Source organism: Sphaeramia orbicularis, chromosome 8 (genome assembly GCF_902148855.1).
Source record: "Sphaeramia orbicularis chromosome 8, fSphaOr1.1, whole genome shotgun sequence".
NCBI lineage: Eukaryota > Metazoa > Chordata > Actinopteri > Kurtiformes > Apogonidae > Sphaeramia > Sphaeramia orbicularis.
The window spans coordinates 27156252-27183181 of NC_043964.1; the positions used below are offsets into that span (position 1 = coordinate 27156252).

At 38.4% G+C, this 26930-nt stretch overlaps 5 protein-coding genes across 7 annotated transcripts; 2 read left to right on the forward strand and 3 right to left on the reverse strand.

The window, feature by feature from the left end:
- Positions 1-64: 64 nt before the first annotated feature.
- On the reverse strand, positions 65-6163 carry LOC115424769 (Golgi apparatus membrane protein TVP23 homolog B). Its single transcript, XM_030142195.1, has 7 exons — positions 6079-6163; positions 5835-5908; positions 5598-5742; positions 2281-2370; positions 1636-1761; positions 1428-1556; positions 65-866 (listed from the first exon to the last, which is right to left on the reverse strand). The coding sequence occupies exons 1-7, from the start codon at positions 6088-6090 to the stop codon at positions 843-845; spliced, it is 600 nt and encodes a 199-aa protein (XP_029998055.1). The 5' UTR covers positions 6091-6163; the 3' UTR covers positions 65-842.
- A 1353-nt stretch (positions 6164-7516) lies between these two features.
- Positions 7517-11113, reverse strand: LOC115424768 (proton channel OTOP2). 2 transcript variants are annotated; one of them, XM_030142193.1, is made up of 7 exons: positions 11098-11113; positions 10152-10522; positions 9921-10057; positions 9755-9813; positions 9366-9511; positions 8414-9261; positions 7517-8329 (listed from the first exon to the last, which is right to left on the reverse strand). In XM_030142193.1, exons 2-7 carry the CDS (start codon positions 10519-10521, stop codon positions 8159-8161), a joined length of 1731 nt encoding a protein of 576 aa, XP_029998053.1. In that variant the 5' UTR covers position 10522; positions 11098-11113; the 3' UTR covers positions 7517-8158. The 2 variants fall into 2 exon arrangements, with proteins under 2 accessions (XP_029998053.1, XP_029998052.1); XM_030142192.1 differs by lacking the exon at positions 11098-11113 and having other exon boundaries at positions 10152-10602.
- Positions 11114-12434: 1321 nt separating this feature from the next.
- On the forward strand, positions 12435-19904 carry ush1ga (Usher syndrome 1Ga (autosomal recessive)). 2 transcript variants are annotated; one of them, XM_030141849.1, is made up of 4 exons: positions 12435-12793; positions 16009-16462; positions 17016-17812; positions 19063-19904. In XM_030141849.1, exons 1-4 carry the CDS (start codon positions 12630-12632, stop codon positions 19064-19066), a joined length of 1419 nt encoding a protein of 472 aa, XP_029997709.1. In that variant the 5' UTR covers positions 12435-12629; the 3' UTR covers positions 19067-19904. The 2 variants fall into 2 exon arrangements, with proteins under 2 accessions (XP_029997709.1, XP_029997710.1); XM_030141850.1 differs by lacking the exon at positions 19063-19904 and having other exon boundaries at positions 17016-17816.
- A 126-nt stretch (positions 19905-20030) lies between these two features.
- On the forward strand, positions 20031-24450 carry LOC115424523 (tripartite motif-containing protein 16-like). Its single transcript, XM_030141848.1, has 6 exons — positions 20031-21313; positions 21511-21606; positions 21702-21935; positions 22256-22427; positions 22592-22660; positions 23636-24450. The coding sequence occupies exons 1-6, from the start codon at positions 20912-20914 to the stop codon at positions 24169-24171; spliced, it is 1509 nt and encodes a 502-aa protein (XP_029997708.1). The 5' UTR covers positions 20031-20911; the 3' UTR covers positions 24172-24450.
- A 123-nt stretch (positions 24451-24573) lies between these two features.
- amn (amnion associated transmembrane protein) lies at positions 24574-26116 on the reverse strand. Its single transcript, XM_030141852.1, has one exon. It carries the CDS (start codon positions 25998-26000, stop codon positions 24603-24605), a length of 1398 nt encoding a protein of 465 aa, XP_029997712.1. The 5' UTR covers positions 26001-26116; the 3' UTR covers positions 24574-24602.
- Between the last annotated feature and the right edge of the window lie 814 nt (positions 26117-26930).

Sequence of the window (26930 nt, forward strand, 5' to 3'; positions counted from 1 at the left end):
ACATAACATGACTGAATTGTTGGCAGTTTGCCATCAATTTAATAAATATTCCAGTCAGACATAACTGTTTTGACTTTGACTTTATTATTCCAGTTGTAAAATAAAACTTCACAGACATCAAGGGTAAATGACCATTTTTTTGTCTAAAATCACACCCAAGTTTTAAAGCAGCAATCATTTAAAAAATAGTGTTCATTTCTTAACAATTGCACTCCTCCCCACTATTTAATTGTGATACAAATACATTTTTATTATTGACAATAGTATAACTCAATAAAAAAGGAAAAAAAAAAAATATTGGAGGCATAACAGCTGATATGCACTTAAAGAGTGAACTGCATTCATCATTCATTTAAAGTAATAGTAATCCTCAATATGTGCAAAGGAATGAATCATGTTTCCAGAAGTACCCTGTTCACAACATTTAATGCATTTATTAGATGCTTTTCTGCATGACTACCCTTTGAAAAAGCACAAAAGTGGCTCCTTAATTGCAACAGGCACATTGAAGCTCACTTAACTTACAAGTAATGGGATGCATGTTTGTCTGTATCAAAGTATCTTATATCAAAAAATACTTTGTCATACACTTATACAATATCACATAATGCAACAAATACCAGCAAAAAATTAAACACATTTATTCAATATTAGAAAAAGTTGGAATTTATTTCTGAATTCTTTAAATTCAGAGGATACCTACAAATTTGGCTTTTTACCAAAAAGTGTTATTAGAAAACCTGCACACCCTTCGAAAAGACCAGCCACCTTTTCACCAGGAATCAAGTAAATGTCCAGTGTTGTGCTTCACTGCAGAGGGAGGTCACTCATCATCTTTAACTTCACGGTTCTTCCGTCTTCATTGCCTTTTGTTAGAAATGAAATGTTAATGCAATGTGACATGAAAACAAGACACATACAGGGTGCTTGTTCTTTGTCCAAATAAGAATTCTAGACTTTTTCAAAACTGCAATTTTTCCCCCAAGACCTTAACTATATGTACTTTTATACTTGCTTGCGTGTCTACTTTTTTGGTCAAAACTGTACCTGCTGTGTGTAGTAGAAAAGTTCATTTTAATAAATGCATGAATAATTGAATAATTTGCAGTAAATTATGTTTTACTGATAGAAATGTTTTCAAAACATATGAAAATCACAAAAGTGGATGGATATCACACAAACAAGTTTCACTAGAATCATTCCTGTACCGACCGGTTAATGAAATCATATCAAGATTTTTTTTATATCCTTTCCTCATGTATTTCTTGTCTTAAAGATTTTGTGCCTTTGAAAATACTCTAAATTGGACTGTAAGAGAAACTTTTTTCCATAGTTTATTAAGACTTTCAGACTCAATTCCAGACTTTTCAAGACTTTCAAAACCTGCCCATGCACCCTGCATATAAAGTTCTTTTCACATACTATACCTGTTTAAATAGCTGGGTACCCAGGTAGTTCTTTGCCAGGTCTCTCAGGTCAGACTTTCCACCCACTTTGCACCTGATGTAGCCGTAGACATTGGCCCACTGTAAAACCAGGCCCATGATAACCACCGCCTACGAGAAACAAATTTGCATTTAAAGACAAAACAGGAAGTGAAAAGGAGACATACAGATAAAAGAGTGCTGAACTGACCAGCCATTTAATCTTGAAAGAGAAGATGGTACTGAAGACAAAAATGATCCAGAAGATGGGACACACGATGAGGCCAACCCAGAAGATTCGTGACTCTGCAGTGGATCCTGTGTTCTGACTGTTTCTCTGTTTACCAAAGAGAAAAGGTTTCATTTCCTTCTGTTCAACAAAGCTTGCTAAAAACAGGTTTGGGAAAAATAATGTCAAGTGTCCCCAATGTGCTATAAATCTCAAAGAAAGGACAATGCCACTGTGTTATGATATACTATCTTCACGTGGCGATCAAGGTCATCTAGCTACACTATACCAGAAATATGCACTCCGCCACTTAAAAGTACAAAAAGATGTACTAAGTCTGTGAAACAGTAGATGAAACATATTTTCTCCAAACTGCAAAATCGCCTTTGTGTATATCCACAGCTCTCAGTTACATTAGAGAGCTGAGGTTGCATGCTGCAAAAGTCACATTATTTTTCAAAAAGGTAACGTGATGAGGAAAAGCATGTTTTTCTCCACCTTATTGTTTGTTTTCCACGTGACATCATAATGCGCTAAATTACATCTGATTACATCTGAAATGGTAGCTTTCTATGTCCAAAAAGAACATTGTTTATATCATTCAGAATTTATACCTTATGTACATACCTTCCTTGACTCAAAAATCCAGTGACTTTTTCCATCTCCATCAACTTGATTCCACCATCGAAGACCCACCAAAAATCTTCCAGACACATTCTAGGGATTAAAAAAACACACATAAATGAAAACCTATGACATGACAAAGGGTTTACGTGTCTCATCTGGCCTCGGTGTCCCCCGAGAGGAGCTAGAGGAGGTGGTTGACCAGAGGAAAGTTTGGGCTTCTCTCCTTAGGCTGCTGCTCCCACAACCCAGATGCAGAAAGAAGATGGATGAATATATGGATGTACAGTCGTGGAAAAAATTATTAGACCATCAAATGTCATCAAAAACAATGGTTATGCAATCAAGTACTAACTCCTGTGTGTATCATGTGACTAAAACAGACAGAAAAGAAAACATGGAATGCCTAAAAGCACTGTTTTTGGCAGTACAATGGCATAGCTATTGATGTAAGAACTGAAGTGATTTTGGTTATTATCAAGAAAACATGGAAAATGTCTACATATCAGCTCTTAAATTAAACTCTTATGAGCTATTTTTGTTGTTATTTGTCCAAACAAATGTACCTTTAGTTGTACCAGGCATTAAAATGAACAAGAAATTGAAGAAAACAAGTGGTGGTCTAATCATTTTTTCTGCGACTGTATGGATGGATGTGTGGATGGATGTAAATGAAAGTTTGGCAATTACAATTGATTTAGAGTTGCAGATGGAAGGTGTCCATTTACAAACTCTGCCATGTCTTCCCCCTGATTTCAGCTTAAAATATGGTCACGCCATTGCACAACTCCATAGAAAGGTTCTGAATACATGCATGCAAATCTGAGCATACATGTCCTCTGTTTTGGTATAGTTGTATGCTGTATGTAATTTGTTCTTGTGTGTTGCCTCACAGACAAACACACAAATGAGCACAGCAAAGAAAGAAGTAACAGGAGTAACTAAATTTTTACAGACTGCCATCTGATCACCCTCCATGACACTGATGAAGGAGGTACACTGTAATGGGCTTTTAACTTCTTTGTCTCATCTCCTTCCCCAACACTCCTCACTGTTGCTTTTCTATGGAACCTACCAAAGTGTCTACCCTCTCACAGGACATGTATGGAAATGTATAGACATGGGAAAACGATAGAGTCTAGGAAGGTGTCGACTTTACTGCATATGTAAATACGCAGCAAAAAAGGTGACTGTGTCAGTTCCTGACTAGGTGTAAAACCCGGGGTCCACCACTGAATCAAAAGGCCCTTTGAAGGCCCCTGTAGGTGTCACCTGAGAGACAGTATCCACCAGAGGTGGGAAGTAATGAAGTATAAGTACTTTTTTTACTGTACTTAAGTAGATTTCTTTTAGGTATCTGTACTTTACTTGAGTATTTATTTTCTGGCAACTTTTTAGTTTTACTCCCTACATTTTTGCATAAATATCTGTACTTTATACTCCTTACATTCTCAGAAAAGGCTTGTTACTTTTCCAATTAAACAGATGTGACAGTACATAAAATATGTCACTTCAGAGGGAAAATCAGTGTGGTGGAGAGAAGGAGCACAGACTGTGCACAGGGTCAGTACCAGAGTCCTGCACAGGTCCACTTTTTCCAAACTTTTTCGCCCAGACCCACAAAGCCGATCTGTGATTAAATGCATTGTCTACTTAGTAACTCACTTTAAAGGGGTTTATTTTTGGCTAAAACGCATGCCACCAATAAATCTCTAGTATGTGCTGCTCAATGACATCTGTGGCCAGATGTAAACAGAGATGAAGCTCACTTCAAAATAAAACACACCGGCTGTGGATCAACCACGATGAAATTACATGATCAGCATCATTAAATGTCCTGAAAATTATTTTCATCCATGAATCTTCTTTTATTTTTTCATTTCCTTGCCCGCTACCTGCCCACATTTCGTGAAATTTTACCCATGCAATTCTTTTTTATTTATTTATTTATTTATTTATTAACCCATCCTTGCATGTTTTTGTGGGTTACCTGTCAGGAACCCAACCTGGTGCAGGACTCTGGTCAGTACCATTCACTGTGGAATTAGAAAACAGAAACTTTTATGATATTGCCTGGTTATATAAGTATTGTTTCATTCATGGTAAAAAAATGCATTTTTACTTTTTGCTTTTGTACTTTATTACAATTGAGAAGCGGCACTTTTTTACTTTTACTTAAGTAAAGGAGTGGAATCAGTACTTCTGCTTTTACAAGAGTATTTTTTCCACACAAGTAGCTGTACCTCTACTTAAGTACAGAATGTGAGTACTTTTGCCACCTCTGGTATCCACCCTATAAAGGTGGATCTTGCCAGAAACTCTGGGTCTTTTCTTCACAATCACCGCTCGTGTGCAGACTGACCTTTCTTTACAAAGAAATTAAAACCTTGTCAGCCAGCAGAAGTCTCTATTTCATTATTCACCAGCAGCACAGAAAAATTTCCACAACAACACCGACTCACAGAATGTAGTCTACTGGAATAATCTTACCTCCTCTCTGTGTTACTGATTTCAAAGTCCTACTTGCAACTTGAAGAACAGCTCTGAGCTGCAACTACATGCTGAAAATGGCAAGTTTTAACATTTTCTGTTTTCTATTGCATGAATTTAGTACATATTATCACAACAGTAACCCTACCCACAAGCAACAAAATAAACTTTCCTCAGAAATCTTTAGCAGATAACCTGTCACTGTATCTTGCAGCTAGTGCTGGCCAAGATGAGTGCAATTATGTAAATGAATACAAACTAGGCCCACACAAATGGGTCTTCCTTCCTGTTCCAGACCAATCTCCAGCATTGACACAGCGTTAAAAGAATGAGAAGATAGGTCAAGCAGCAGATCATTTTGTAGGCTTACTGCACACGCACATTTATGCATTTTAATTGAAATTAACAAGGATAATAAATAAATAAATAAATAAATAAAAAATAAAAAATAAAAAATAAAAAAAAAACCTTTCTGCACACGAATGTAAAAAGATGCTCAAGTGACCTTGTCAATAACCAGGAAAAAACTAAATAGGACACCTTATATCTTCTCTGTTATGATTAATACACTCTCCTGTTCCTGATAGTGATCCTCTTACAGTCAGTTAACAGACACGAGGAAGTCACCTATGAATCTTCAGTAAATGTGAGCTAACATTCCTTGACTGATAAAGTGTGTACATATAACCAGAATAACTTTACTCATTAGTTCCTGGTGAGCAACAGGAATTGTTACTCATAGGCAACACATTAACTAGAAGTCAACAGGAGGAAAAAGACAGGATTGTCTTGTCACAAATTCGTCTCATCCTGGCTTTAACAACACCCACCTTGACAGTCCAAAAATCGCATGACAGCAGGAGGATGATGGTCACCATACAGGGAATGAAACCACCGCCGACAATGTCACTAAATAAATAGACCACGATGGCACTTGCTCGGAAGAAGAGGTGGAAGAATGAGACCAATGGATGCCTGAAAACAAAGACAATACCAGATCCAAAATCCTAATATTAAGCACAAATACAAAGATAGAACGCAACTGAAACAAAAGCGGTATATCTTACTTAATTTTGGATTTGCTTAGCCTACTGGTATCGTCATCTTCCCCAAAAAGCGGAGCCTCTGTGTCCGTAGAGTCCTACAAATATTCACCAAAAAAAAAAAAAAAAAAAAACCCATCCTGATATGGCTAAAACTGCACAAATTACACTATAGCTCTAAACGTAAATGTCTGTATTAATTATAATCGTGCGTAGACCAGACAAACTACGTTTAAATGCTTCAAAAAGCAAGAATACAATCGCTTACCTGTCTTAGCATTTTCACACTTTGAGATGTATATTTCTGATGACGTGGATGTAAACAAAACCGTGTGTGAAGGACCCCGCAGAGGGGTGGCTTTTTATCTGCCTGACTTAAAAGTTTGCCTAAAATACGAATTAAGGAGCTTTTTATTTGGTTATTGTTATGTTGAATATTATTCCAAACACCTATTCTTCCAGAAACTCAAGGAGAGCAGTTCTTCACAACATTACGTGGGGATACGTAACTTTTTGGGGGGGAAATTACGTCATTGTTGATCTCTCTAAAATGCTACAAAATACTGTTATTATATTCTTCTTCTTCTTCTTCTTCTTCTTCTTCTTCTTCTTCTTCTTCTTCTTCTTCTTCTTCTTCTTCTTCTTCTTTTCTTTTTTATTGGTTCTTTTCCCTTTTTATTGAGTTATACTATTGTCAATAATAAAATGTATTTCTATCACAAGTAAAATGCCTCCAGAATAAAATTAGTGAAACTTTTCCCAGAAAAATTAAGTCAGAAATGATGATTGACTGTAGTTTCTAAAATACAGTCCTAGGTCAAAATGTGAAATTCTGAGAATTAATGACAGAATGGGTTTTACTCAAGAGGAATGTTTCTCTTATAGCTATCAGATCAACTTCAAAACACTGCCTGTAAATTAAAATACATTCAAATTACAGGTTCTAATATAAGATTTCTACATTTCTAAATTCATTGTATAAATGTACATAAACCAATATATTTGTAATATAGATAGAGTGAAATCCTTGGAATCAAGGCTGTTGGTGTGTAAATGTTTTGATTGATTGTTTTATGATTGTGTGTGTGTGTGTGTGTGTTTGCAAATGCTTTTATTGTAAAATGTAATGATGTAACTGTATCATTGCCGTCTTGGCCAGGTCGTCCTTGAAAAAGAGATCCTCTAGCTCAATGAGACCAACCTGGTTAAATCTAATCAAATCCAATCAAATCAAATTAAAAATTAAATTAAGTTAAATTAAATTAAATCAAAATAAAATTAAGTAAAATAAAATAACACTTCATCATATATTGAAAACATCAGCTAACCAGCATTTCTGTCATTTGTTTTCCAATTTGTCTTATTAAAGCAAGATTTAGCACATTTAATCTCTGAAGAAGATAATTTAAAAAAAAAAAAAAAAAAAAAAACCTGAATTGCAAATAGATCAGTATTATTGTTGTTATTGTTATGGTAACATTTAATTTGTCCACTATTATTAGTTGACAGTCATCATTTGGTAAAGTAGACAAGTCTCTCTGACTAGCAGTGCATCCATGTGTCTCCCCCTACTTCCCCCTTCTCCCTCAATCTCTCTCTCTCTTCCTTTACTCTCTCTCTGACACTCCACCTGGTTAAGGCAGATGACCATCCTCCAGGAGTCGAAATCTACTCCAGATTTCTGCCTGTTAAAAGGAAGTTTTTCCTCGCCACTGTCACTAAGTGTTTGCTCCTGGAGGATTCTGTTGAGTTCTGTAAATTGCCTTGAGAGTCTAGGTTCGACCAGCTCTAGATGTAAAATGTCATGAGATAACTTTTGTTATGATTTGGCGCTTAATAAATTAAAAGTTGATTAATTGAAATTTGGGATTTATTCCCTTGAAAATAAAAACGATTCATCAGTTTTCTATGAGCAATTAATTAATTCAGTAACTAAACAGACTAGCCTTTTAAATTCATGGGAGGAGAAGTACCACTACTACTAATGATGATAATAATAATAATAATGATAATAACAATAATTGTCACACAACTCACAGATCTCTTTCTGTGAGCTTATTTTATTACTTGTAGTCATTTTGTGCATACAATGTTGTACAATTATAACTTTACAGTAACTTCTGAAAATAATATTTAATATTTAATATATTCACAGCGTCCAATATACACGGTTCAAAAGAAAAGAGAGAGAGATATTCTACAGTGAAGACATTTGTCAGTTCAAATGCTACGTTACAATTTTTAAAACAAAAAACAAAGCATCATGAAAACAAACTACAGTTTATACAAAATAGCTTTATGAATTTGAAACAGTCATGACTCGGCTGCACATTAGTCCACCTTCATCATTATGTAGTCAGAAACACCTCAAATAGACTGGCAACTGAATGCATCCTGTAAAAGATGCCAAAAGGTAGCCCAATGTTGACAACAGCAGCCCACATGTTAAATTTGTAGAATTCAGTCTCGGTATCGTGGTCAAACTGTGGACGAGCACCAAAGGCAGGCATGATCCATAGCTGTCAAAGAAAGAAAAAAGTGTTTAGTATTTCATGAATTTTAAAATGCTGTATTGAAAAAAGAATAATAATAATTGTACTCACTATGATGTTTCCCATCAGCAGAAACATGCACACTTCCTTCAGCACCCGTCTCTTCCAGGACAGTTTGTGGTTGTGCTCAATGTTCAGGCCGTGCAGACTGTGCTGCACTGTACCCACCGGGTTGGATTTTATGCCCATTTCTGCTGCTTCAAAGTTCAGCTCTTTGCCAGACTGCAGCACATACGGATTTGCAACCACAGCGACCTGATGGTGCACCTCATGGAAGGGCTCCCGGTGGAGGCCTTCAATGATGAAAAAGTTCTGCAGACCGAGCTGGATCACCATCATGATCGCCCAGGTCAGATTGAGCCTGTTCAGGTGGCCCTTGGCTCCAGTTCCCACCATAGCTACAATAGTGAAGTAGCTGATGATGAACTGTCCCAGTGAGGCTCCCACCAGCAGGCCCACATCCAGATTGCGGGTGGGGTTTTTGTCAGACACACGCTCCCTGTGGTCCAGTTTGTAGACAGCACAACCAAGCACAGTGGCGACGGACATCAGGGTCACAATCACTATATTCACCGCAAAGTGCATCATCACTGCTTTGTCGTGGTTTTTGTGATTGTCATCATCTTTCATGTCCATCTCATAGACGATGAATGTCGCCAGACCTGCCACCACCAACAAAACTCCCGCCACAGGACCGAGAAATACATCCTTCAGATTAAATTTAAAACTGTGGTGGCCGTGTTCTTCTGTCAAACGTCCAACATTTTTCCACATAACATAGGCCATGGCCGAAGCAAAGAGACTGTACTCAATATTGAAAGGGTACAGGTAGTAGTATGCCTCCTTGAACATTTTGCATGAAGTATGGCTGCACTTGCAATCATCATCTCCATAACTTGCTGTAAAGCATGACAGGGCACAAGGAAAAAAAAAAAAAAGTTATGTTTGGATATTTCATTTGGATTGTATTTTTCAGTATCTTTCACTAAAAGTGCTAGATTACCTTTATTGATGTACAGAGTTCGTCCATGGATTTTTGAGGTGTTAGTGTGTGGATCTTCAGGAAATTCTGTTTGGTGTAGCGACTCCTCTGTGACTAAAGTCATCCATAAAACTAAATTTGTGGACAGTGTCAGCATTATCCCACAGCTAAATAAAGAGGGAAACAAGAGGAAACAATAGCAATTGTAAAAGAGTAACTTAAGTTTGGCTGTCAAAATCAGCCTACATTTTATGTTTTGTCATTTGATTTCATCTTAAAGCAGGATTATAGTATTATAATTAATTACACACATGCAAGAGAAGGGCCTGGTTTGGTTAGAATGACTACTAAAATATATTATTTTAGCTAAATCAATGCATTTTCACAAAGGCAGTGAGTTAATAACTTACCGTGAGATGTTCCTTTGTAGATGCACACAGTCCTTTGCATGGACCCACATGAAGTATGTCTGAAAATTGATTCCAGAATCATCTTAATATTATGTACCCATAAACACTACACAAAAAAAGTTAATTTAACACTGGTTACAGTGTAACCATTTTAAGGCATTGTTACCTGCACAATTATGAAAACAAACTGCACCACAGGGAAAGCCACTTTAACAGCAGAATCGCAGTGGAGGTAGCCCACGTAGCTGGCTATCTTGAAAATATCCATAATAATACTGAGTAGTCCAAACAACACAAGTCCCCCTGAATGAAAAAGGATATCACATTATAAGTAAAGAGGTTACAAAACAAAATTGCCTTGTAAAGGAAAAAGTTTCAGGTGAAAACATTTACATACCCCTGAGCCATATAGGTCCAGCGTGGTCATCCTTGTACACCACTGCATCCTCTGTTCTGGATGTGTAGATGGCATAATAAATCATCCAACCAGTGGTGAGGAGGAGGAGGATGATGAGGAAAACCTGCAGATTAGCAGGGCTGATGTTCACATTGTTGTAGGCACTGCCACTGACCAAAGCGCAGCCCAGGATTAAAATATTGACACAAATGATCTCAGACAGCATCCATCCCCAGTTTTGTTCCCGCTCCCTCGCAGCTCCATTGATGGAGGTGTGCAGGTTGGGTTTGCATGAGTTCTGTACTTGACCCGCTGCACTGATGTTGTTGGACAGGTGGGCCTCCTCTGTCTCCATGTCTTTTACCGTCATCCTACAAGGTTCACAAAGACTTCCATAAATCAAGCAATTGCATGGATAGGCAGTGTTCAAACACATGATTCTTCTCTCATTTCCCTGCTTACAAATGGCCTCTATGCTGTATTAGGTCATATATGAGCCATTGCCGGTTTAACAGCTACACCCACTCTGCTTTCTTTAAAGGAAGATCCCGCCCTAGTGAAACCTTTCCATCAAGAAAGTCAGCAATAGGTGTTACACAAAGGCTTCAAACAACAATTAGAATTTAATATCTTCCTCTTTTGAGCATGGTTTTGCAATGTTTGTATCCAACTGTTCTTTTGTCTCTAATATACGCTTTTTTTTCCCTATTAAATAACTATGCAACTTTCTGGAAAAAAGTTTTCTTGGAAGAATGCCATCCTGGTTAATATCTAACAAAATCAAAATCAAAAATATCATCAAGATTTGTTAAATGTCTGTGACATCTAAGTAAAATATTGTGTGTAAAATAAAAATGAAATATAACTGCACACCTCAGTTGCCAAAACTGAAATCAGGCGACAGTCATAATGACTCACTGAAATTAAACAAAAGATTTCATAATACCTGTGAGCCTTCCTGATGCAGAGGGATTCTGAGATGTGCCTCATCTGTCATGGCTTTTATATGCCTTCAATAACACGGAGGTTTACTGTACAGAGTCATAAATGTCAATAAATCTGTTATGAACAACACTGTTATATTACCAAACACACAGTGTTTTGCATACAGGATTCATGTAAAGTTCAAAAGCTGTTTCCATGAAAAACCTTTTCTTTCAAATTCCAAAATATTAGAAACCGGTTCCTTTTCTGTAAAACAGCAGTTTTTTTGATATCATACCACACATTTTTAAAAGCCCCACATCTGTTTGCATTTATGCACTGTAGAGGTTTTTCTCAGTTTTGTTGGAGTTGCCCATATTTTTATGCAGCTCTGCCCTTCAATCAAAACACAATTTAAATTGTGTGAATAGGCATAACGTGTTTTACTTGTCTATCTTTGAGTCTTTTTCATACAGAGCTCGAGGGGAATGCTTTCAGGTCTTTAATGTTATTCATGACTCTTGAAAAGATGTTCCACAGTCTCTTGTCTCCATAAAATCCCTAAGGTGTAGTTCATGAAAAGCCTGACCACTATCTGCCTATTGTCACAGGTTTCAGTTGGGTAGGAGATCAGGTTTGTGTCTCCAAGCCACAGTAACTTTGCTTATTTTATCAGAATTGAGTTTTTCTACAGTATTTTCCACTGAGTGATTCTGAAAGCACATTTTTACAACACGCCAAGGCACTGATGAAATCCTTCTTTGTACGCAGTCACCTGTTTCCTTACTTTTGTTGCAGTAATGGAAAACAAAGTGAAAACAATAGCTCATTGAAAAGGAAAGAACAGGTTAAATGGCAGAATGACACCAGATTCTTCCTTGTGTTAATTCCATAGAGACAGCTAGTTTTACATACATTCATCGTCTTTTTTCTGTTAAAATGCAATTGACAGACAAAGACTTGAGAGGGAAAATGGAAAAATGTAGTATTTTTCTTGTGCTATTAATGTGAGAGCATTCAGAAAGGTTATTAACTGTTGAACTGTGCAAAAATTACACCAGTATAGCAAATGCACATTTCATTGCTACTCTTGTTTCTTTTTCTTAAAATGTCACAACCATTAAAATAATACATGTTACATGCATGGATAAAGGCTGTATCAGAATAATAAGAATAATGTATTTGTAACTACTCATCTTCAGACAAAAAATGGTAGAGTCATCTTTTGTCTGAATATGATGGTGGTTTAAAATGCAATGGAGTTTTTATTTATTTATTTATTTATTTATTTATTTATTTATTTATTTATTTATTCCAATCAGCCGCTGAGGACAGCCTCAGTCTGTTTTGGACCACCTCGGCCACCGGGAGCAGTGCTAACCAGCTCGTGCGCCTCTGTGCGTCCCTGGTTACCGGAGACGCGCTGTGCGTCCGTCCAGCTGCTCCGGAGGGACTTGAGCCGGTCTGCTCTGTTCGCTCTCCATCGCCGGATGACGACGATGATGTTTTTGGTGAAACAGAATGGAGTCAAGCATGGCGGATTAACTTTGCACCATGAATGACAGGTACCACAAGGCGGCCCGGGACGGCTACCTGGACCTGCTGAAGGAGGCGACGCGGAAGGACCTGAACGCGCCGGATGAAGATGGCATGACACCGACGTTATGGGCCGCTTATTATGGCAACCTGGAGGCCCTGAGGCTGATCGTGGGAAGGGGGTGGGTACAAAGTTTGGTAGACTACCTGCATGTCAGAGAGTACGGTTTAGTGTCCTCCTCGTCAACATAAGGGTTAAAAAGTTTTGTACATATTTAGTGACTTAAAGGCTGTTTTAAAGCTAAACGACACTAGGTCCAACTGGCCCCATCACTAGTCATCCTTTTTTTTTTCTTTTTTTTTTTTTTTAACCCGCCATCACTAGTCATTCTTAATTTAACATGCAGTCTCTTTTACTACACTGAAAGTAAAGGACACTGACACTGTTTGTTCTATATTACATGGACCAGGTCTGAGCACCAAAAGCAGAGAAAATAAGTAAATGCCAATATTTTTACGATAAGATAAGATAAGATAAGATAGGACTATTTATCCCACTGTGGGGAAATTTCAGGTAGCAGCAACATACAACAAGCAAGTGCAGAGAAAAAGGTAGAAAAACCACAAATGAGTGAAAATTAAAAAAAAAAAAAAAAAAAAAAAGAGGAAAACTAAGAAATTTGGTGTTTATATAAATATAGAATTAGAATTAAAAATTAATTATATTTACGTATTTACATTGTGGTTGTACATGCCCATGGTGTAGCAGGTTTACATTCACCCTTATGGTGTTTTATGATGTATGTAAAATGAATGCGAAACATCTTGACCTGTTTTTCTGCAGATTGTACTACCAGTTGCATTAACAGTCCACAATTTTCAAGAAAAGTCACTTTCAAAGCCGTGCACCATAGAATTAGTGTGTAAAACTGAACACCCCTTTGGCATTTACCATGATGACGCTGTTGAAGGTCAACTGATCTCAGGACCACTTAGACAGATGAGTCACATACAGTAGGTGTTACCACAGCACATACTGTACAACTCATCAAATATTCCATGGTTCCCCATTTACTCAGGCTTTAAAATATTTACCTATACTCCCTGTATGAGCTATAACTCATGTCTTGACTGAGTTATAACTCATATTGTAATAATTATGTAACATGGTGTTCAGGTTTTTGGGTTTTATGGTTCATACTTGATAGACAGTTGCCTTTTGTTGCATAATTTGTTTTTCATAACACACTTAAGGAGAAAACGTATTACATAAAGTGTATATATATATATATATATATATATATATATATTTTTTTTTATGTTAATCATCCAATTATAAATTGGAAGTACTAGTCTGAAAGGTTAGACTGACTGTACAAAGAAATGTCAGACTTATTTATCACAGTCTGCAAAGTAATAATTCTGGACAATTGATGAGAAAACACATGGCAGTCCATTCCTCATCTTTTCTGGTTGACCTGGTTTGTCTGTCAACCGGAAAAATGGGCCCATTATGCATCCCCTTAATTGAGTGAATGGTTTCCAGCTCTCTTTTTATCTGGTGCATATCCATTTGCACACTCAAACCATTAAAAAATAAAGAAATCTTCAGACCATTTATTTTTAAGTTGCACTCCTTAAATACACAAATAGCATATACAACAGTTTAATACCCAGTGTTCATAACGAGTCCACTTTTCCCACAGAATAAGTGTAAACAAAGCCCTACAGGCGTTTATCTGCCAAGGACATAACATTCGTCTATTGATAGCAGAAAACATTCACTCCTGATTGACATGTGGTACTAAAATGAAACATTAATAGCTGCTATAATGATTCACAGCGGTGCCAAACTCGTGAGACCCAGGGAAATAATGAAGAGAAGTTTAATGCTGCTTGACATTATCATGGGAAAGATACCATGCAGTGCTATATTTGGCAAGTATATTGCATTGGGCAGCCTGGTGTAACATCAAGCTGTCATAGCGAGTAAGAGGCAAACAGCCAGTAATGAGATAAAGAACAGCGGAGGCGTCGGTGAGCAGACCTCGCACTGCTGTGGTCAGCATTTTATCGGAAAATACATAAATTATGACACATAAAGCTATCATGTAAGATGGTCCCTACTGAGAGCAAACATATTGTACAATCTGAGTTCTACTGGTAATAAATATCTCACCTCGGAATAGATACTAGACATTGTGCTGGGCTAATTACTGTTTATCTTTTGACTTCGGTTTATGGTATTTTAAGTTTGTCTATTTAGCTGTGTGTGTTTGTTTCAGGGCGGTGTTAACAGTGTCATTCCTTTGTTTGAAGACTGATTTATCTTTACAGTCTGGGCTGTAATATGTTGCACAGTGATGGCATTCACAAGCAATTTATTTCTCCATTTGATCATTTAAAATCCAATCATGTCCATGCAAAGAGCTGAGGGGCTGAAATCAGAGTGGGTCTTATCGAATGGGATAATCGCCGTCCAGGTTCGGTCTGGCAGATCTGACACACATTCCTTGTGAAAACCCTACAACACATTCCATCAATAATAGATCTGCACTTCCACACAAGCTTCATGTCCACAGCATCAAATATTCAGTAGTCTGTACATGGCCGCATTAGAGGACACGGACAAGATGCATGTTCAGTAAACAGTTAAACCCAAAGGTCTGCAACCTACTGCAGGATTTCATACTGGGGAAAGAAGAAACCAGAAAATTCATATAAAATATTCTAATATTTAGTTTCAGATAGGACAAAGAAGCCAGGTATCATCTGATGCATCCAAGTTTTTCTTTGAACAGCCGTCTATTCTGTGCTTTGACTTGAGGAATTCAGCATGACATCACCTCAGCTAACACATTTATGCTTTTTGAGTCAGGCGCTACCTATTCGGCCTCCCCTGAAACTGGATCCAGGTAGTGTAGCGGAGCTGCTAAGCTTGTGCTCACATTACAGACAGCAACAGTCCAGCTCACGACAGGGTAACCCTAAGGTCGAGGACAGTCAGCCAAGGGTTATTGCTTTTCAAATTTTTTTAGGTCTGGCATCAAATATTGGGTCTCTGCACATCCCTTTAGGCTGAGCTTCTTATTTAACGTTTAACACCCTTTAAAAAGAATAGTTACATAATAAAGAAATGAGGTTGTTTTTGCAGTGTTTAGACATTGAATTATTAATCAAGGCCTCATTAACAACCCACAGCGGCAGCTCAGTGTGGAAAACATAATCAAAAATCACTTGCTTAGTTAGGAGTGAGTCATTCAGGCAGTAGATAGAGAGCAGGTGACCCGAGGCTGGCATCTGTGAACAGCTTGAACATGGATGAAAGTATGCATTTGAGAAATCTGATAGATGTCAAAAGTCCAAGTGAATCTTTTCTGTTTCTTATGACCTACAGTGGAAACCCTGACAAGTGTGACATTTGGGGGAACACACCTCTCCACCTGGCAGCTGCCAATGGTCATCTCAACTGCCTTTTCTTCTTGGTGTCCTTTGGTGCCAACATATGGTGCCTGGACAATGACTACCACACCCCCCTGGACATGGCTGCCACGAAGAATCACATGGATTGTGTCCGATACCTGGACTCCATAGCTGCCAAGCAGACAGGCCTCAACCCCAAGCTGGTCAGCAAGTTAAAGGATCGAGCATTTCGAGATGCTGAACGGCGAATCAAAGAGTGCATGAAGATGCAAAAGAAACACCAGAAACGCATGGAGAAGAAATTTCATAAGGAGGTGTCTGAGGCTTCAGCATCAGATGTCATGAGTTTTTCAAGTTACAACAGTAGCTCTATCAGCCACAAGATGCGGACCTTCAATGCAGCTCCTGTCAGTGTGCCATATTCTCAGGTTAGCATTTGCTTTATCTGTTATTGAAGAAAGAATATGTTTTTATATTTTATTTTGTTTATTTGTTAATGTATGAAGAGTTTTCAAAGTGTCCCTGTGCCAAAAATCATAATTTTGGTTTTTACTATAAGGGTCTGAGCTTACTTTGGCCATCTTTGAATACCTCTGATTTTGGCTTCATACACCACATTAAAACATATTTACCATATTTATGTTTCAACTATATGATGTGATGATCATTTAACTTACTTTATTAATATGCTGGGCCTAAAAATGCACAAATCCACATTGAAAAACATGTACTATTTATTACAATAAAAGCCACAAACATGCTCAGTGAACTTATACACTATGCACAGTGAACTGTTTTGGAACTTGAGACAGTAAATATAGTTTCCAAATAAGAACACATAAAGGTAGAACTGAATAGCTTCATCTTATCTCCAGTTTTACATGATCATAAACCTTGAATACCACATACTGTTGCTAGTAAGTAAATGATATCAAAGTAATCACTGGATGTGACTCATTTACTATGTTTGTGTACTGTTAGGCTACTCTCCACGCCACAAATCGGGGAAAGACAAAGATTCAGAGGAAGCTGGAGAGGAGGAAACAGGGAGATGGGACCTTTAAAATCTATGAGGACGGAAGGAAGAGCGTGCGCTCCCTTACTGGGCTCCAGTTGGGCAACGATGTCATGTTTGTCAAACAGGGAACTTATATCAACCCGAAGGATCGCGGCCGGCGTAACGTTCGAGATATGTTCCCCAGAGATGATGATGCCATTTCACGTGCCATGAGTGAGCCAGATCTCCATGGGCACGATGTGGACTATTCTGAGATCAGCACAGACTCAGGGCATGACTCACTTTTTAACAGGCCCGGACTGGGAACCATGGTTTTCAGGAGGAACTATGTGAGTGGGGGGATGTTTGACCTTGGTCGTCAAAATGATAATAGTGTGGGTCGGCCAGCCAACACTATGCGTTTACGCAGCAGGATGCAGCAGTACCCATCCAGTATAGATGAAGACAGCATTGGCAGTGCACGTAGCCTGCAGGAGAGAAATATTGAGGAACTACCCTGGGATGAAGTTGAATTAGGGCTCGATGATGATGATGAGCCTGACTCAAGTCCATTAGAGGTTTTTCTGGCCACACAGAGTATGAGTGAATTTTTATCCATCTTCAGGAGGGAGAAAATCGACCTGGAGGCTCTGTTACTGTGCTCGGATAATGACCTAAAGAGTATTCACATCCCCTTAGGGCCCAGGAAAAAGATATTAGATGCCTGTAAAACACATCTGGAGACAATAGAGGACCCAGACTCCATTGAGGACACAGAACTGTAAGTACTGGTTCTAGTGATGGTCCAATGGCACTTTTCCACCACATGGTATTAACTCTACTCAGCTCTGTTTGCTTTTGCTACTGGGTACTTTGATTTCTGGAGCTATAATACCCCTCACTGTAGTTAAGACATTGAAGAGATTCTGTTTATAATATCTTTCTTAATTCTTAATGTGGCTGCTTGTCACAGAAAGGAGATAAAATTTGTATAGACTAGATTGAAGGCAGCAAGACAAAAGATAGGAGAGTGCAAAAAACACAGAGTTCAGACAATTAGATGACTCTGATGGTGGGTTTGATGTAGTGATGGTGCACAGAGGATGATTTTCTTAGACCAGTGGTTCTCAAACTTTTTACAGTGGAGTACCCCCTGAAATATACTTTTTTAGCCAAGTACCCCCAAACTCTCGTTTCAGCATTTTTGATTGATAAAAATCAGGCAAAATTTTTTCCTGTGCTAAAGGTGTCTGTTTATGTTTTCAAAACTTTGTATACAAACACCATATATTTAACTATAATATATAAAAAATTAAAAAAAAAAACTTTTAAAGTAAATTTTGTGTGCAAAATATAAACTGAAAAGTGCCCTCTTTCATTGATAAGAAAAATAAATAAATTGGTCATTTATTAATAAATGAACCTTTCATCAACAAAAAATAATTATGTAGCTCAAATAAACTCATCTTGAATAATATAAAATAGAAATGTTCTTAAAATGTTGCCAAAGCTTCAACAAGATGATTGACAATAAAACTATTGTATAAGTGTATTTATTGTGTTTTATATTTCAGCATTAATTCTCATTATTTATTTTGTATTCGGTACATGATGACTTATTTAATGTATGTAAATTTCAAGTACCCCCTGGGCTTCTTCCAAGTACCCCTGGGGTTACATGTACCCCACTTTGGGAACCCCTGTCCTAGATGATCAGTAATCTGCAGTTAGCCCATTTCAGTAACTTAGAAGTAATACCATAAAGGGATCAGGTCTATCCACAACTTTTGTCCAATTGACAAGCAAAAAGAGAAGTAGAATTAGTCAAGTTGATCCGGAACCATATGGTGTTAAAGAGCCATAAATCTGAAACCTAAAATGCCAACATTTCTGCCATATAATTGTATTTTAATTCAATCCAGTCGAGACGTAACAGAATGTTATCATCCATATATTTATGAGACCACTACAGATTTTATTTCTAAATGTTACAAACATGGGTTCATTTCTTGTCTCCTCTGTGTTCTACAGATAATAAAGGTTGCTGTAGATGGTCCTTCCGGCATACGCTCATGCTTAAAGGTCAGTGGAGTATTGTGGTAAATGTCATGTATGGAGACCGGGGGCGCTTGATGATTTACCACTCTTGGTAACTCACTGCTAACAAAGCAGAAAGGACACTGTCAGAATGGACCTGTCGTGCAAAAGGAGACAAGTGAGATATAAATTCTCAGTGATGGTTGTTAGACATGGGAGAATCACTGATATGTCTCTTTGTGTTGTGCAGTTGTGCAGATGCATGGAAAACTACCATATGTGTCCCCTGCGCTGCATGGTTAAACAAACTGAACGAAAGTTATCTGTGCAGTGCCATGCTTTGTCACTGTATGCCATGTGGCATGGTGAACAGAGAGCTGATTGTCTGTGTCCCTGGAATGTGTTTGCCCCTGTGGGGTAAATCCTGCCACATCATGTGCCTGCATTGCTAGTGCCGAAGCATTTGCTTAAAAGCATCTTTAAATATAAACTTCATTTTGTTAAAGAATATCTTCCTTTCACTGTTTTATTGCTCATGTTTTACTTTTGCACATGTTTACATGCAACAAGCCATGTCAGTCCAAGTGTGGGATCCTGGGGGAATATGAGGGCCAATTCCTTGTAGTAATTTTATAGGTGGATTAAGCACTATAAAACTTTAATATACTTTTTTTTTTTAAATGAAAGAAATACTTAAGTAGGTTCATAAGTCTTCCAAGAGTATTTATCTTTAGTGGTTTTTATTTACATACTGTAGATATGCACAGGGACAGTGTTTAATATGATAGAGTATTTTCACACATTTAATTTCAATAAAAATTATGAATTAAAAGCTGTATCTGTGTCGTACCATCCTCACTTTGTTCAATATTAACAGTACTTCCTCTGCACAATGAAAATATGCAGAGTGTGTTATAAAAAGAGTCATTACCAAACAGTTGTCAGTGATGATAGTAAGGGAGATTCACACTGTTATGAAACTTGTAAGCCATTGTTCAGGAACAAGTATGTGAATGAACAGGAGACTGTTCATTGAACTGTTTACAGAGACATTTCCTGTCCGTTACGCCTAGACTTGGAATGCACATCTTATGTTTTGGCATCTTCCGCCAATGATAATCGTCACACACTGACTGCTCTGACGGAACACACAACGGTTATTGTTACTACATGACATGAAATCAGGAAATACTTTATATAAGCATCATTATCTGGAAGCTCCAAGCATCTGACAGGACACTGTTATCTGAAGGAAACACTGTGAGCCTCACACTAAAGTCTATGACCAACATCTGAAAAAGTAATTTGTGGTAATAAAAACTCAAACAGTTTCTTTAAATAATATTTGTATAATGAATTATGTTTGTTTGACATAGAAGTCAGATTGAATTGTTATAATTACTATTTTTATTGATGTCTTTTTTGCTAGAAAAAGTGCAATCTGTAAAATAAAACTAGGTCACTGGCTTGAAAAATAGAGGATGTTCACTCCCCTTCCTGATTGGGCCATAACACAGTTGTCATTTCCGTCTCATTGCTCCTCATCGCTCTGATCTACTTTGTGTCTTAAACTTGTTGAATGCAAACAGAGAAAGGCTGAAAAATGAGTAAGCTTCAGCTGGATTAGAACAAAATAGCTTGGGCGTGGCTCACAATTCACCGTTTATTCATTCAAGATGTGGACTTGAAAAGGAAAAAAAGGCTGCTTTCTGTGCAGAATCAGGTCTTGTAACAGTCCAACACAAAGCTCAGTGGGTTCATGTTCAAACTGATTAGACGACTCGTGGTTTAGGATTAAGATTCATCCCGACTGGAACGACACGACAAAAGGTCACTCTCAAACATGGCGACTATCAGCAGCGGCACCAGTGAAGAGGATCTGAAAGAGAGTGTAAAGGAGGAGCTGATAGATTCCACTGGCCAGACTTGTCACTCATTGCTTCCTGAAGATGTGTTGTGTGACTCCTGCATGGACACTCCCAGCAAAGCCCTAAAATCCTGCCTGACTTGTTTGGTTTCCTACTGTGAATTGCATCTGAGACCCCATCTGGAAAAGGTTAAGTTTCAGAACCATCGACTGGTGGAGCCCCTCCACGACATCGACTGTCCGACTTGTGACATTCATTGTCTTCCTTTCGAGTGCTTCTGTCTGATGGATAACTGCTGTCTGTGTCTGGACTGTGCGAAAGAGGCACACGAAGGGCACATAACTGCATCTGTGGGGGAGGCGCGCGCAAAGATTGAGGTTTTTACAACAAAACACACACAGTGCAATTTATAACCAAGAAATTCTAGCTGTGAAATGATGGTTTAAACGTCAACTGCTGACAGACTTCCAGAAAATATGTGTCAGATGTTTTAGCATGTCTTAGCCACATATGGTCTCATTGGAAAACCTGACGCAGCATGTGTTGCCCTGGGTTTTATTATGATTGTTCGCAGACTGAACTACAGCAGAAACACTCAGAGATCAGTCAAAGTGTGTCAGCAACTGAGAAAGCTATAACAAAGCTACAGAGCAACCATGATACAATTAAGGTATGCAAAGTATTACTCCATAATCCATTTTCTGCAGATACTGTTATTCTGATGATTTTAATGTTCTGCTGTGTTCTTTTTCTCTGTCTTTTCAGTCTTCGGTGCAGGAGGTTTGTGCTGTCATTGAACAACAGTTTTCCAGGCTGCAGACAGCTGTGCAGGAGGCCAAAAAAGGGGCAATGGCAGTTCTGGAGGGAGAGCAGAGGCAGGCCTTCAGACAAGCAGAAGGCATACAGGCACATTTAGAGCAAAGAAAAGGGGAGCTGATGAAGATTTTGGCTCAAATGAATAAGCTACCAAAAGCCAAGACTGATATTGACTTCTTGCAGGTAATGAAAAAAGAGGTAGTAAGTAATAGCAGATAAGTACAGATTTTATTATAGACTAGCAAATTGGGCAAACTGTCTCACATGATGTTAGGATTAGCACAGGATGCTCTTTGAGGCCCAGTTTATTTTGGAGGCTGCTGTGTTTACAGTGCACACAGACAAGGCATTTTCGACAATTTCACTGAAAAAAAAAAAAAAAAAAAAAAAGCTTTGGAACGGCGAAAAGGAGCAGCATCTAATCTTCTCTTCCTGTCACGATGCAACCATGTAGGGTTGTTATGAGTCACAACATATGGCTACATTTGTTGTGTCTACTTTAGGAGTACTCCCAGTGGAAAAAAAGAGAGGCAGACGTATCCCTGCCCAGCGTGTACGTCAACCAGATGGAGCATCTAAGGTCTTATGCCCAAATAGTGACGGATGCAACACAGGAACTGTGTGACCTAATGCTCTCCAGCTACAGTGAAAAAATGAACTTGATTTGCAAAAGTGGTGGGTGTATATCAGATTTTATGTTTTATTTCGAGACAATTTGCTTTAATCCTTTGTAAAAAAAAAAAATAATAATAATAATGTTTTTATTAATTTATTTCACTGTGTAAATCAAAGCTTGTTACAAATATGCTCATTAATGTCTCTATTAAATGATAAACCAGGGAATAAGATGCCAGAGTCTCAGCCTTCACCTCTTCCTGATCCACAGACCAGAGAGGACTTTCTGAAATGTAAATGCAATTTTTTTATATGCATGCAGCATGTTATACAGTTGTGGAAAAAATTATTAGACCATCAAAAGTCATCAAAAACAATGGTTATGCAATCAAGTACTAACTCCTATGTGCATCATGTGACTAAAACAGACAGAAAAGAAAACATGGAATGCCTAAAAGTACTGTTTTTGTCAGTACAATGTCATAGATATTGATGTACAAACAGAAGTGATTTTGGTTATTATCAAGAAAACATGGAAAATGGATAGATATAAGCACTTAAATTAAACTCTTATAAATTATTTTTGTTGTCATCATTATATTTGTCCAAACAAATGTACCTTTAGTTGTACCAGGCATTAAAATGAATGAGAAATTGAAGGAAACAAGGGGTGGTCCAATAATTTTTTCCGCGACTGTATTTGGTCCTGTCCATTTCATTGTGCCCCACTGGACCTAATACTGGAAAAAACATGAATGGCGTCAGTGGTGACAGATAAACCACTGATTGATCCCATCAGAATTGCGCTGATATATACAAGTATGATGTTTGTCCATTTAAAAACTGATTTTACAAGGCAAGGTAGTCTGTATTTTTTGTGATACACGCCACCAACACCCAAATGGCTGCTACTTTGGCACATTTTACCTTTCTTTGAGAGCAAAGTGAAAAAGTATTGAAAGAAATGGAAATCCTTACAAGTCTGGTCATGTTAAACAGATCATGGAGAGAGAATGTTACGATACGGTTTATAGTTCATCGTCTTTCTGTTTGCGTATTTTCACAGTCTGACAGTTCAAAAGATTTTACACAAATTGTGACTTTCTTGGCTTGTAGAATTATGATTTAAATGAACAAACATTATATGTATAAATCACGGCACAATTCACTGTCTCTTGTCATTGACTGTAATACAAAAACCTGATGGGCCACAACTGAAAGGAACAGGATTTTGGTCTTTATATAACTGTCTTTCCCCTGTATGGTAGATGCCAGGAGTTTGACCTTTGACCCAGACACCATTCATCAGTTCCTGCGAGTAACTGCGGACAACAGAAAACTGACCAACACCAGCCCCTGGCAGCACAGCTACTCAGACCACCCCAGTCGCTTTGAGTATTGGCGACAGGCGATGACTTCAGAGAGCCTTTACCTGGGGAGACACTATATCGAGGCCGAGCTGAGCGGGGAAGGTGCTCACGTAGGAGTCACGTATAAGAGCATCGACCGCAAGGGAGAGGAAAGCACCAGCAGCATCACAGGGAATGACTACTCCTGGTGTTTGGGGAGAAACAGCAGAGGTTTCTCCGTCTGGCACGCCGCTGTAGAGACTCCCCTGGAGGTCACTGATATCCCCGTGATTGGCTTATATGCAGATTTCCACAAAGGTTCAGTGTCTTTCTATAATGTAACTGATACCATGACACTCCTTCACAGCTATAAGGTCGACTTTTTAGAGCCCTTGTATGTTGTGGCATGGCTTAAGAAGAAAGACAATATTATTTTCCTGCTCAATGCAAAATGATTCCCTTTCCTTTGTTTACTGGTGTTAGTGCCCAAAATACCAGCTGCCTTCCATGTGAGCTTGTAAAAGACGAATGTGGGCACTGTAAATGTTGGTTGAGATTGCATAACAAGCTTCAAAAAGTCATAATACTGTACATTTCTTGTCAAGAAAGTTAAATATACTACCATCTAGTGGTAACAATACAACATGAATGTTCCCTTTGCACGAAATGGAATTTATTGTAACTTTATTGCTCTTAAATGTGATGATGAGTAAAAACAAAGTACACATTTGCCAGCCAGTGATTTTTTTTTATTTGTCTCACACATTTAGTTTATTATTCAAAACTGCAGTGTCTGTCAGCAATTACACGAGTACATTTTGTTTCCTGAATCCTTATAAACCTATCAGATTGTTTTAAAAAGCACTTTGGGAAATCATTAACAATTTCAAACATTAAAATCAGTTTCATGTTCATCATAAACTGGATTTACGAAGTGTACACCTGTCTGCCTCATAGAGATTGAGTTGGTAACTTCAGTCCCATACAGACTAGGAACTTCAGGCATCAAAGAGGGTTTGTCAAACATGGGATTATCAAAGCCACGATCAATAGGTCCACCGAGTTCTCCAATGTCACTGCTCGTATGAAACATGCTTATGGATGGCATTTGAACAACCCCCTTACGGACCAGGACGACTATGGTGACAATAAGTGAAAGCATTATTAAAACTCCAAACACAGCTCCAATCACCATTCCAGTGTTGGTCTGTTTGCTGTTGTTTCCAGAAGAGGTTTGAACTTCAGCTCCAGTGATTCCCAGGATAGAGCCCTGAGAATTAATGTCTTTCATTAGGTCCTGAACCAGAGCCTCTGCCTGAGAACTGCCTTCTCCATCTAGAATGACCACCTGGATTTCTGCTGATGTCCATAAAGGGATTATATTAAGTAACCTCTGTGACTGGAAGACTTTAGACATTCCTAGCTGAACTGATGTGTATTGTGTGAGAAATCGATGCTGGATTCGTTGCCTGTAGGTCTGCAGGTTGAAACCAGAGTCATAATGTACAGTGAGAATTGCACCACACACATCACAGCAGTGTCCTGAAGGGCGAAGGGGCTTCTTGCAGGTTGAGGGAGTACATGTTACGGTGTTACAGATCCGTGGGAGGTTTGCGGAATTCCCACAGATGCAGCCAGATGGATCATCACAGGCTGACATTCCAGGAGCAACATCAGAAGACCCATGAAACTGCAGTCGGCCTGTGTGGGACTGGAGGTACTCGTTAAACTCAGTTCCATCAGAGCTATCAAACTTCTTCCCCAGCACAGACACAGACTTAACAGGGATTTCCTTTTCACTGGAGCTGGTATCCACTCTGAAGGAGGAGCTGGCTTTGAAGACCACATCGTCATGCTTACAAGGAACACTCTCCTCATGGACTGAAAATAGGAAGTTTTTCTGCTGCAGGTCGTCCAAAGTGGCAGCGGCCTGCCACAGGGCTGGGTTATACCACACAAGAGAATCTGAATTTTTGAATTTGGTAGTGACACCTGCTCCACAGTCTGGATCTTGTCCACTAAGAACATAAAAACCAGCTCTGGAATTCAAGATGAACTCTCCATCAAGTGGTAGCTTCATCTCCCGTACAGCATGTGCAGATTCCACAAACACAGACACCTTCCTCTGGGCTGAAAACTGGACTACGTCGTTGCCACATGGAACAGCTCCTCTGTCCCAGTTGGTCTTATTCTCATAGTTAGTGTCAGGAATCCACTGCTTGTACAGAGCATTTGCTGCCCCGACAAGACAGAAGAGAAGAAGCATGTCTGGTGTCTTCAGCATCCTGAATATTTGTGACGGACCAAGAGAGAATTAACTGACCTTTGTTTCCCACCTTGTGACAATCATAAGTGCAAAATGGTCTAGTAAAGCTGCACTGAACCACATCAGCAGGTGATCTGTCAAAGATTGACGTTTGCAATAACAGACTTGCTTAGACAACATGTTTGAGTCTCACAGTTTATGTCTGTTTTTTTTTTTGCTAACCTTAGTGTCAAGATGACTTAAAGTCAACCCGTAAAGTACATTTGAGGCACATATTTGTTTTCCTTTTTTGCATAATTTACAGTTAAATACTTACTTGACAAAGTCATCCTGGCCTGTAGAGCAAACCCTTAGCTCAGTCTGAGTTGTGTTAAAAACTCTAGATTCTTTCAAAACAGTTAGAATGGGCGATGTCTTTGCAGAACTGAAGACTTTAAGTCTGCAGTGTCAACTAAAATCAAAATGATTATAGTTGATTGTTCATTTAGATTGTTTGACCTTGGGTTATTTTCTCTGAACATATAAAATAAATCATTTCCAATTGCTGCAAAAGTTACACCCACCTACACATTTGTACTAAATACAAGCTGTTTGTGTCCACAGGACCTGAAAAAAATACAACTGTGCAAATTGTATGACTGTAGGTGCTGTATACCTCCACTCTGTTCTCTTCTTACCTTGGCCTGCTACCTGGGCTTTAGAGTCTGTAGGGTGTGTTTGTGCACTGGGTTAAGGTTAGAGGTATAGAACTATTGTATATTTTCTCACACTGTACCTCAGGTGTAAACTGAGGCTGGGACACAGGAAATAAAAAGCTTTGTGTGTGTGGCTAGTTGTTACAATTGTTAAAGATGTCAAAAAGATCCAGTCGACCTAGAAATTACTTTAGACGAGAAAGAATCTTCAGAGAATAATGATGAAACCATAATCTATAGAATCTGAACTAAG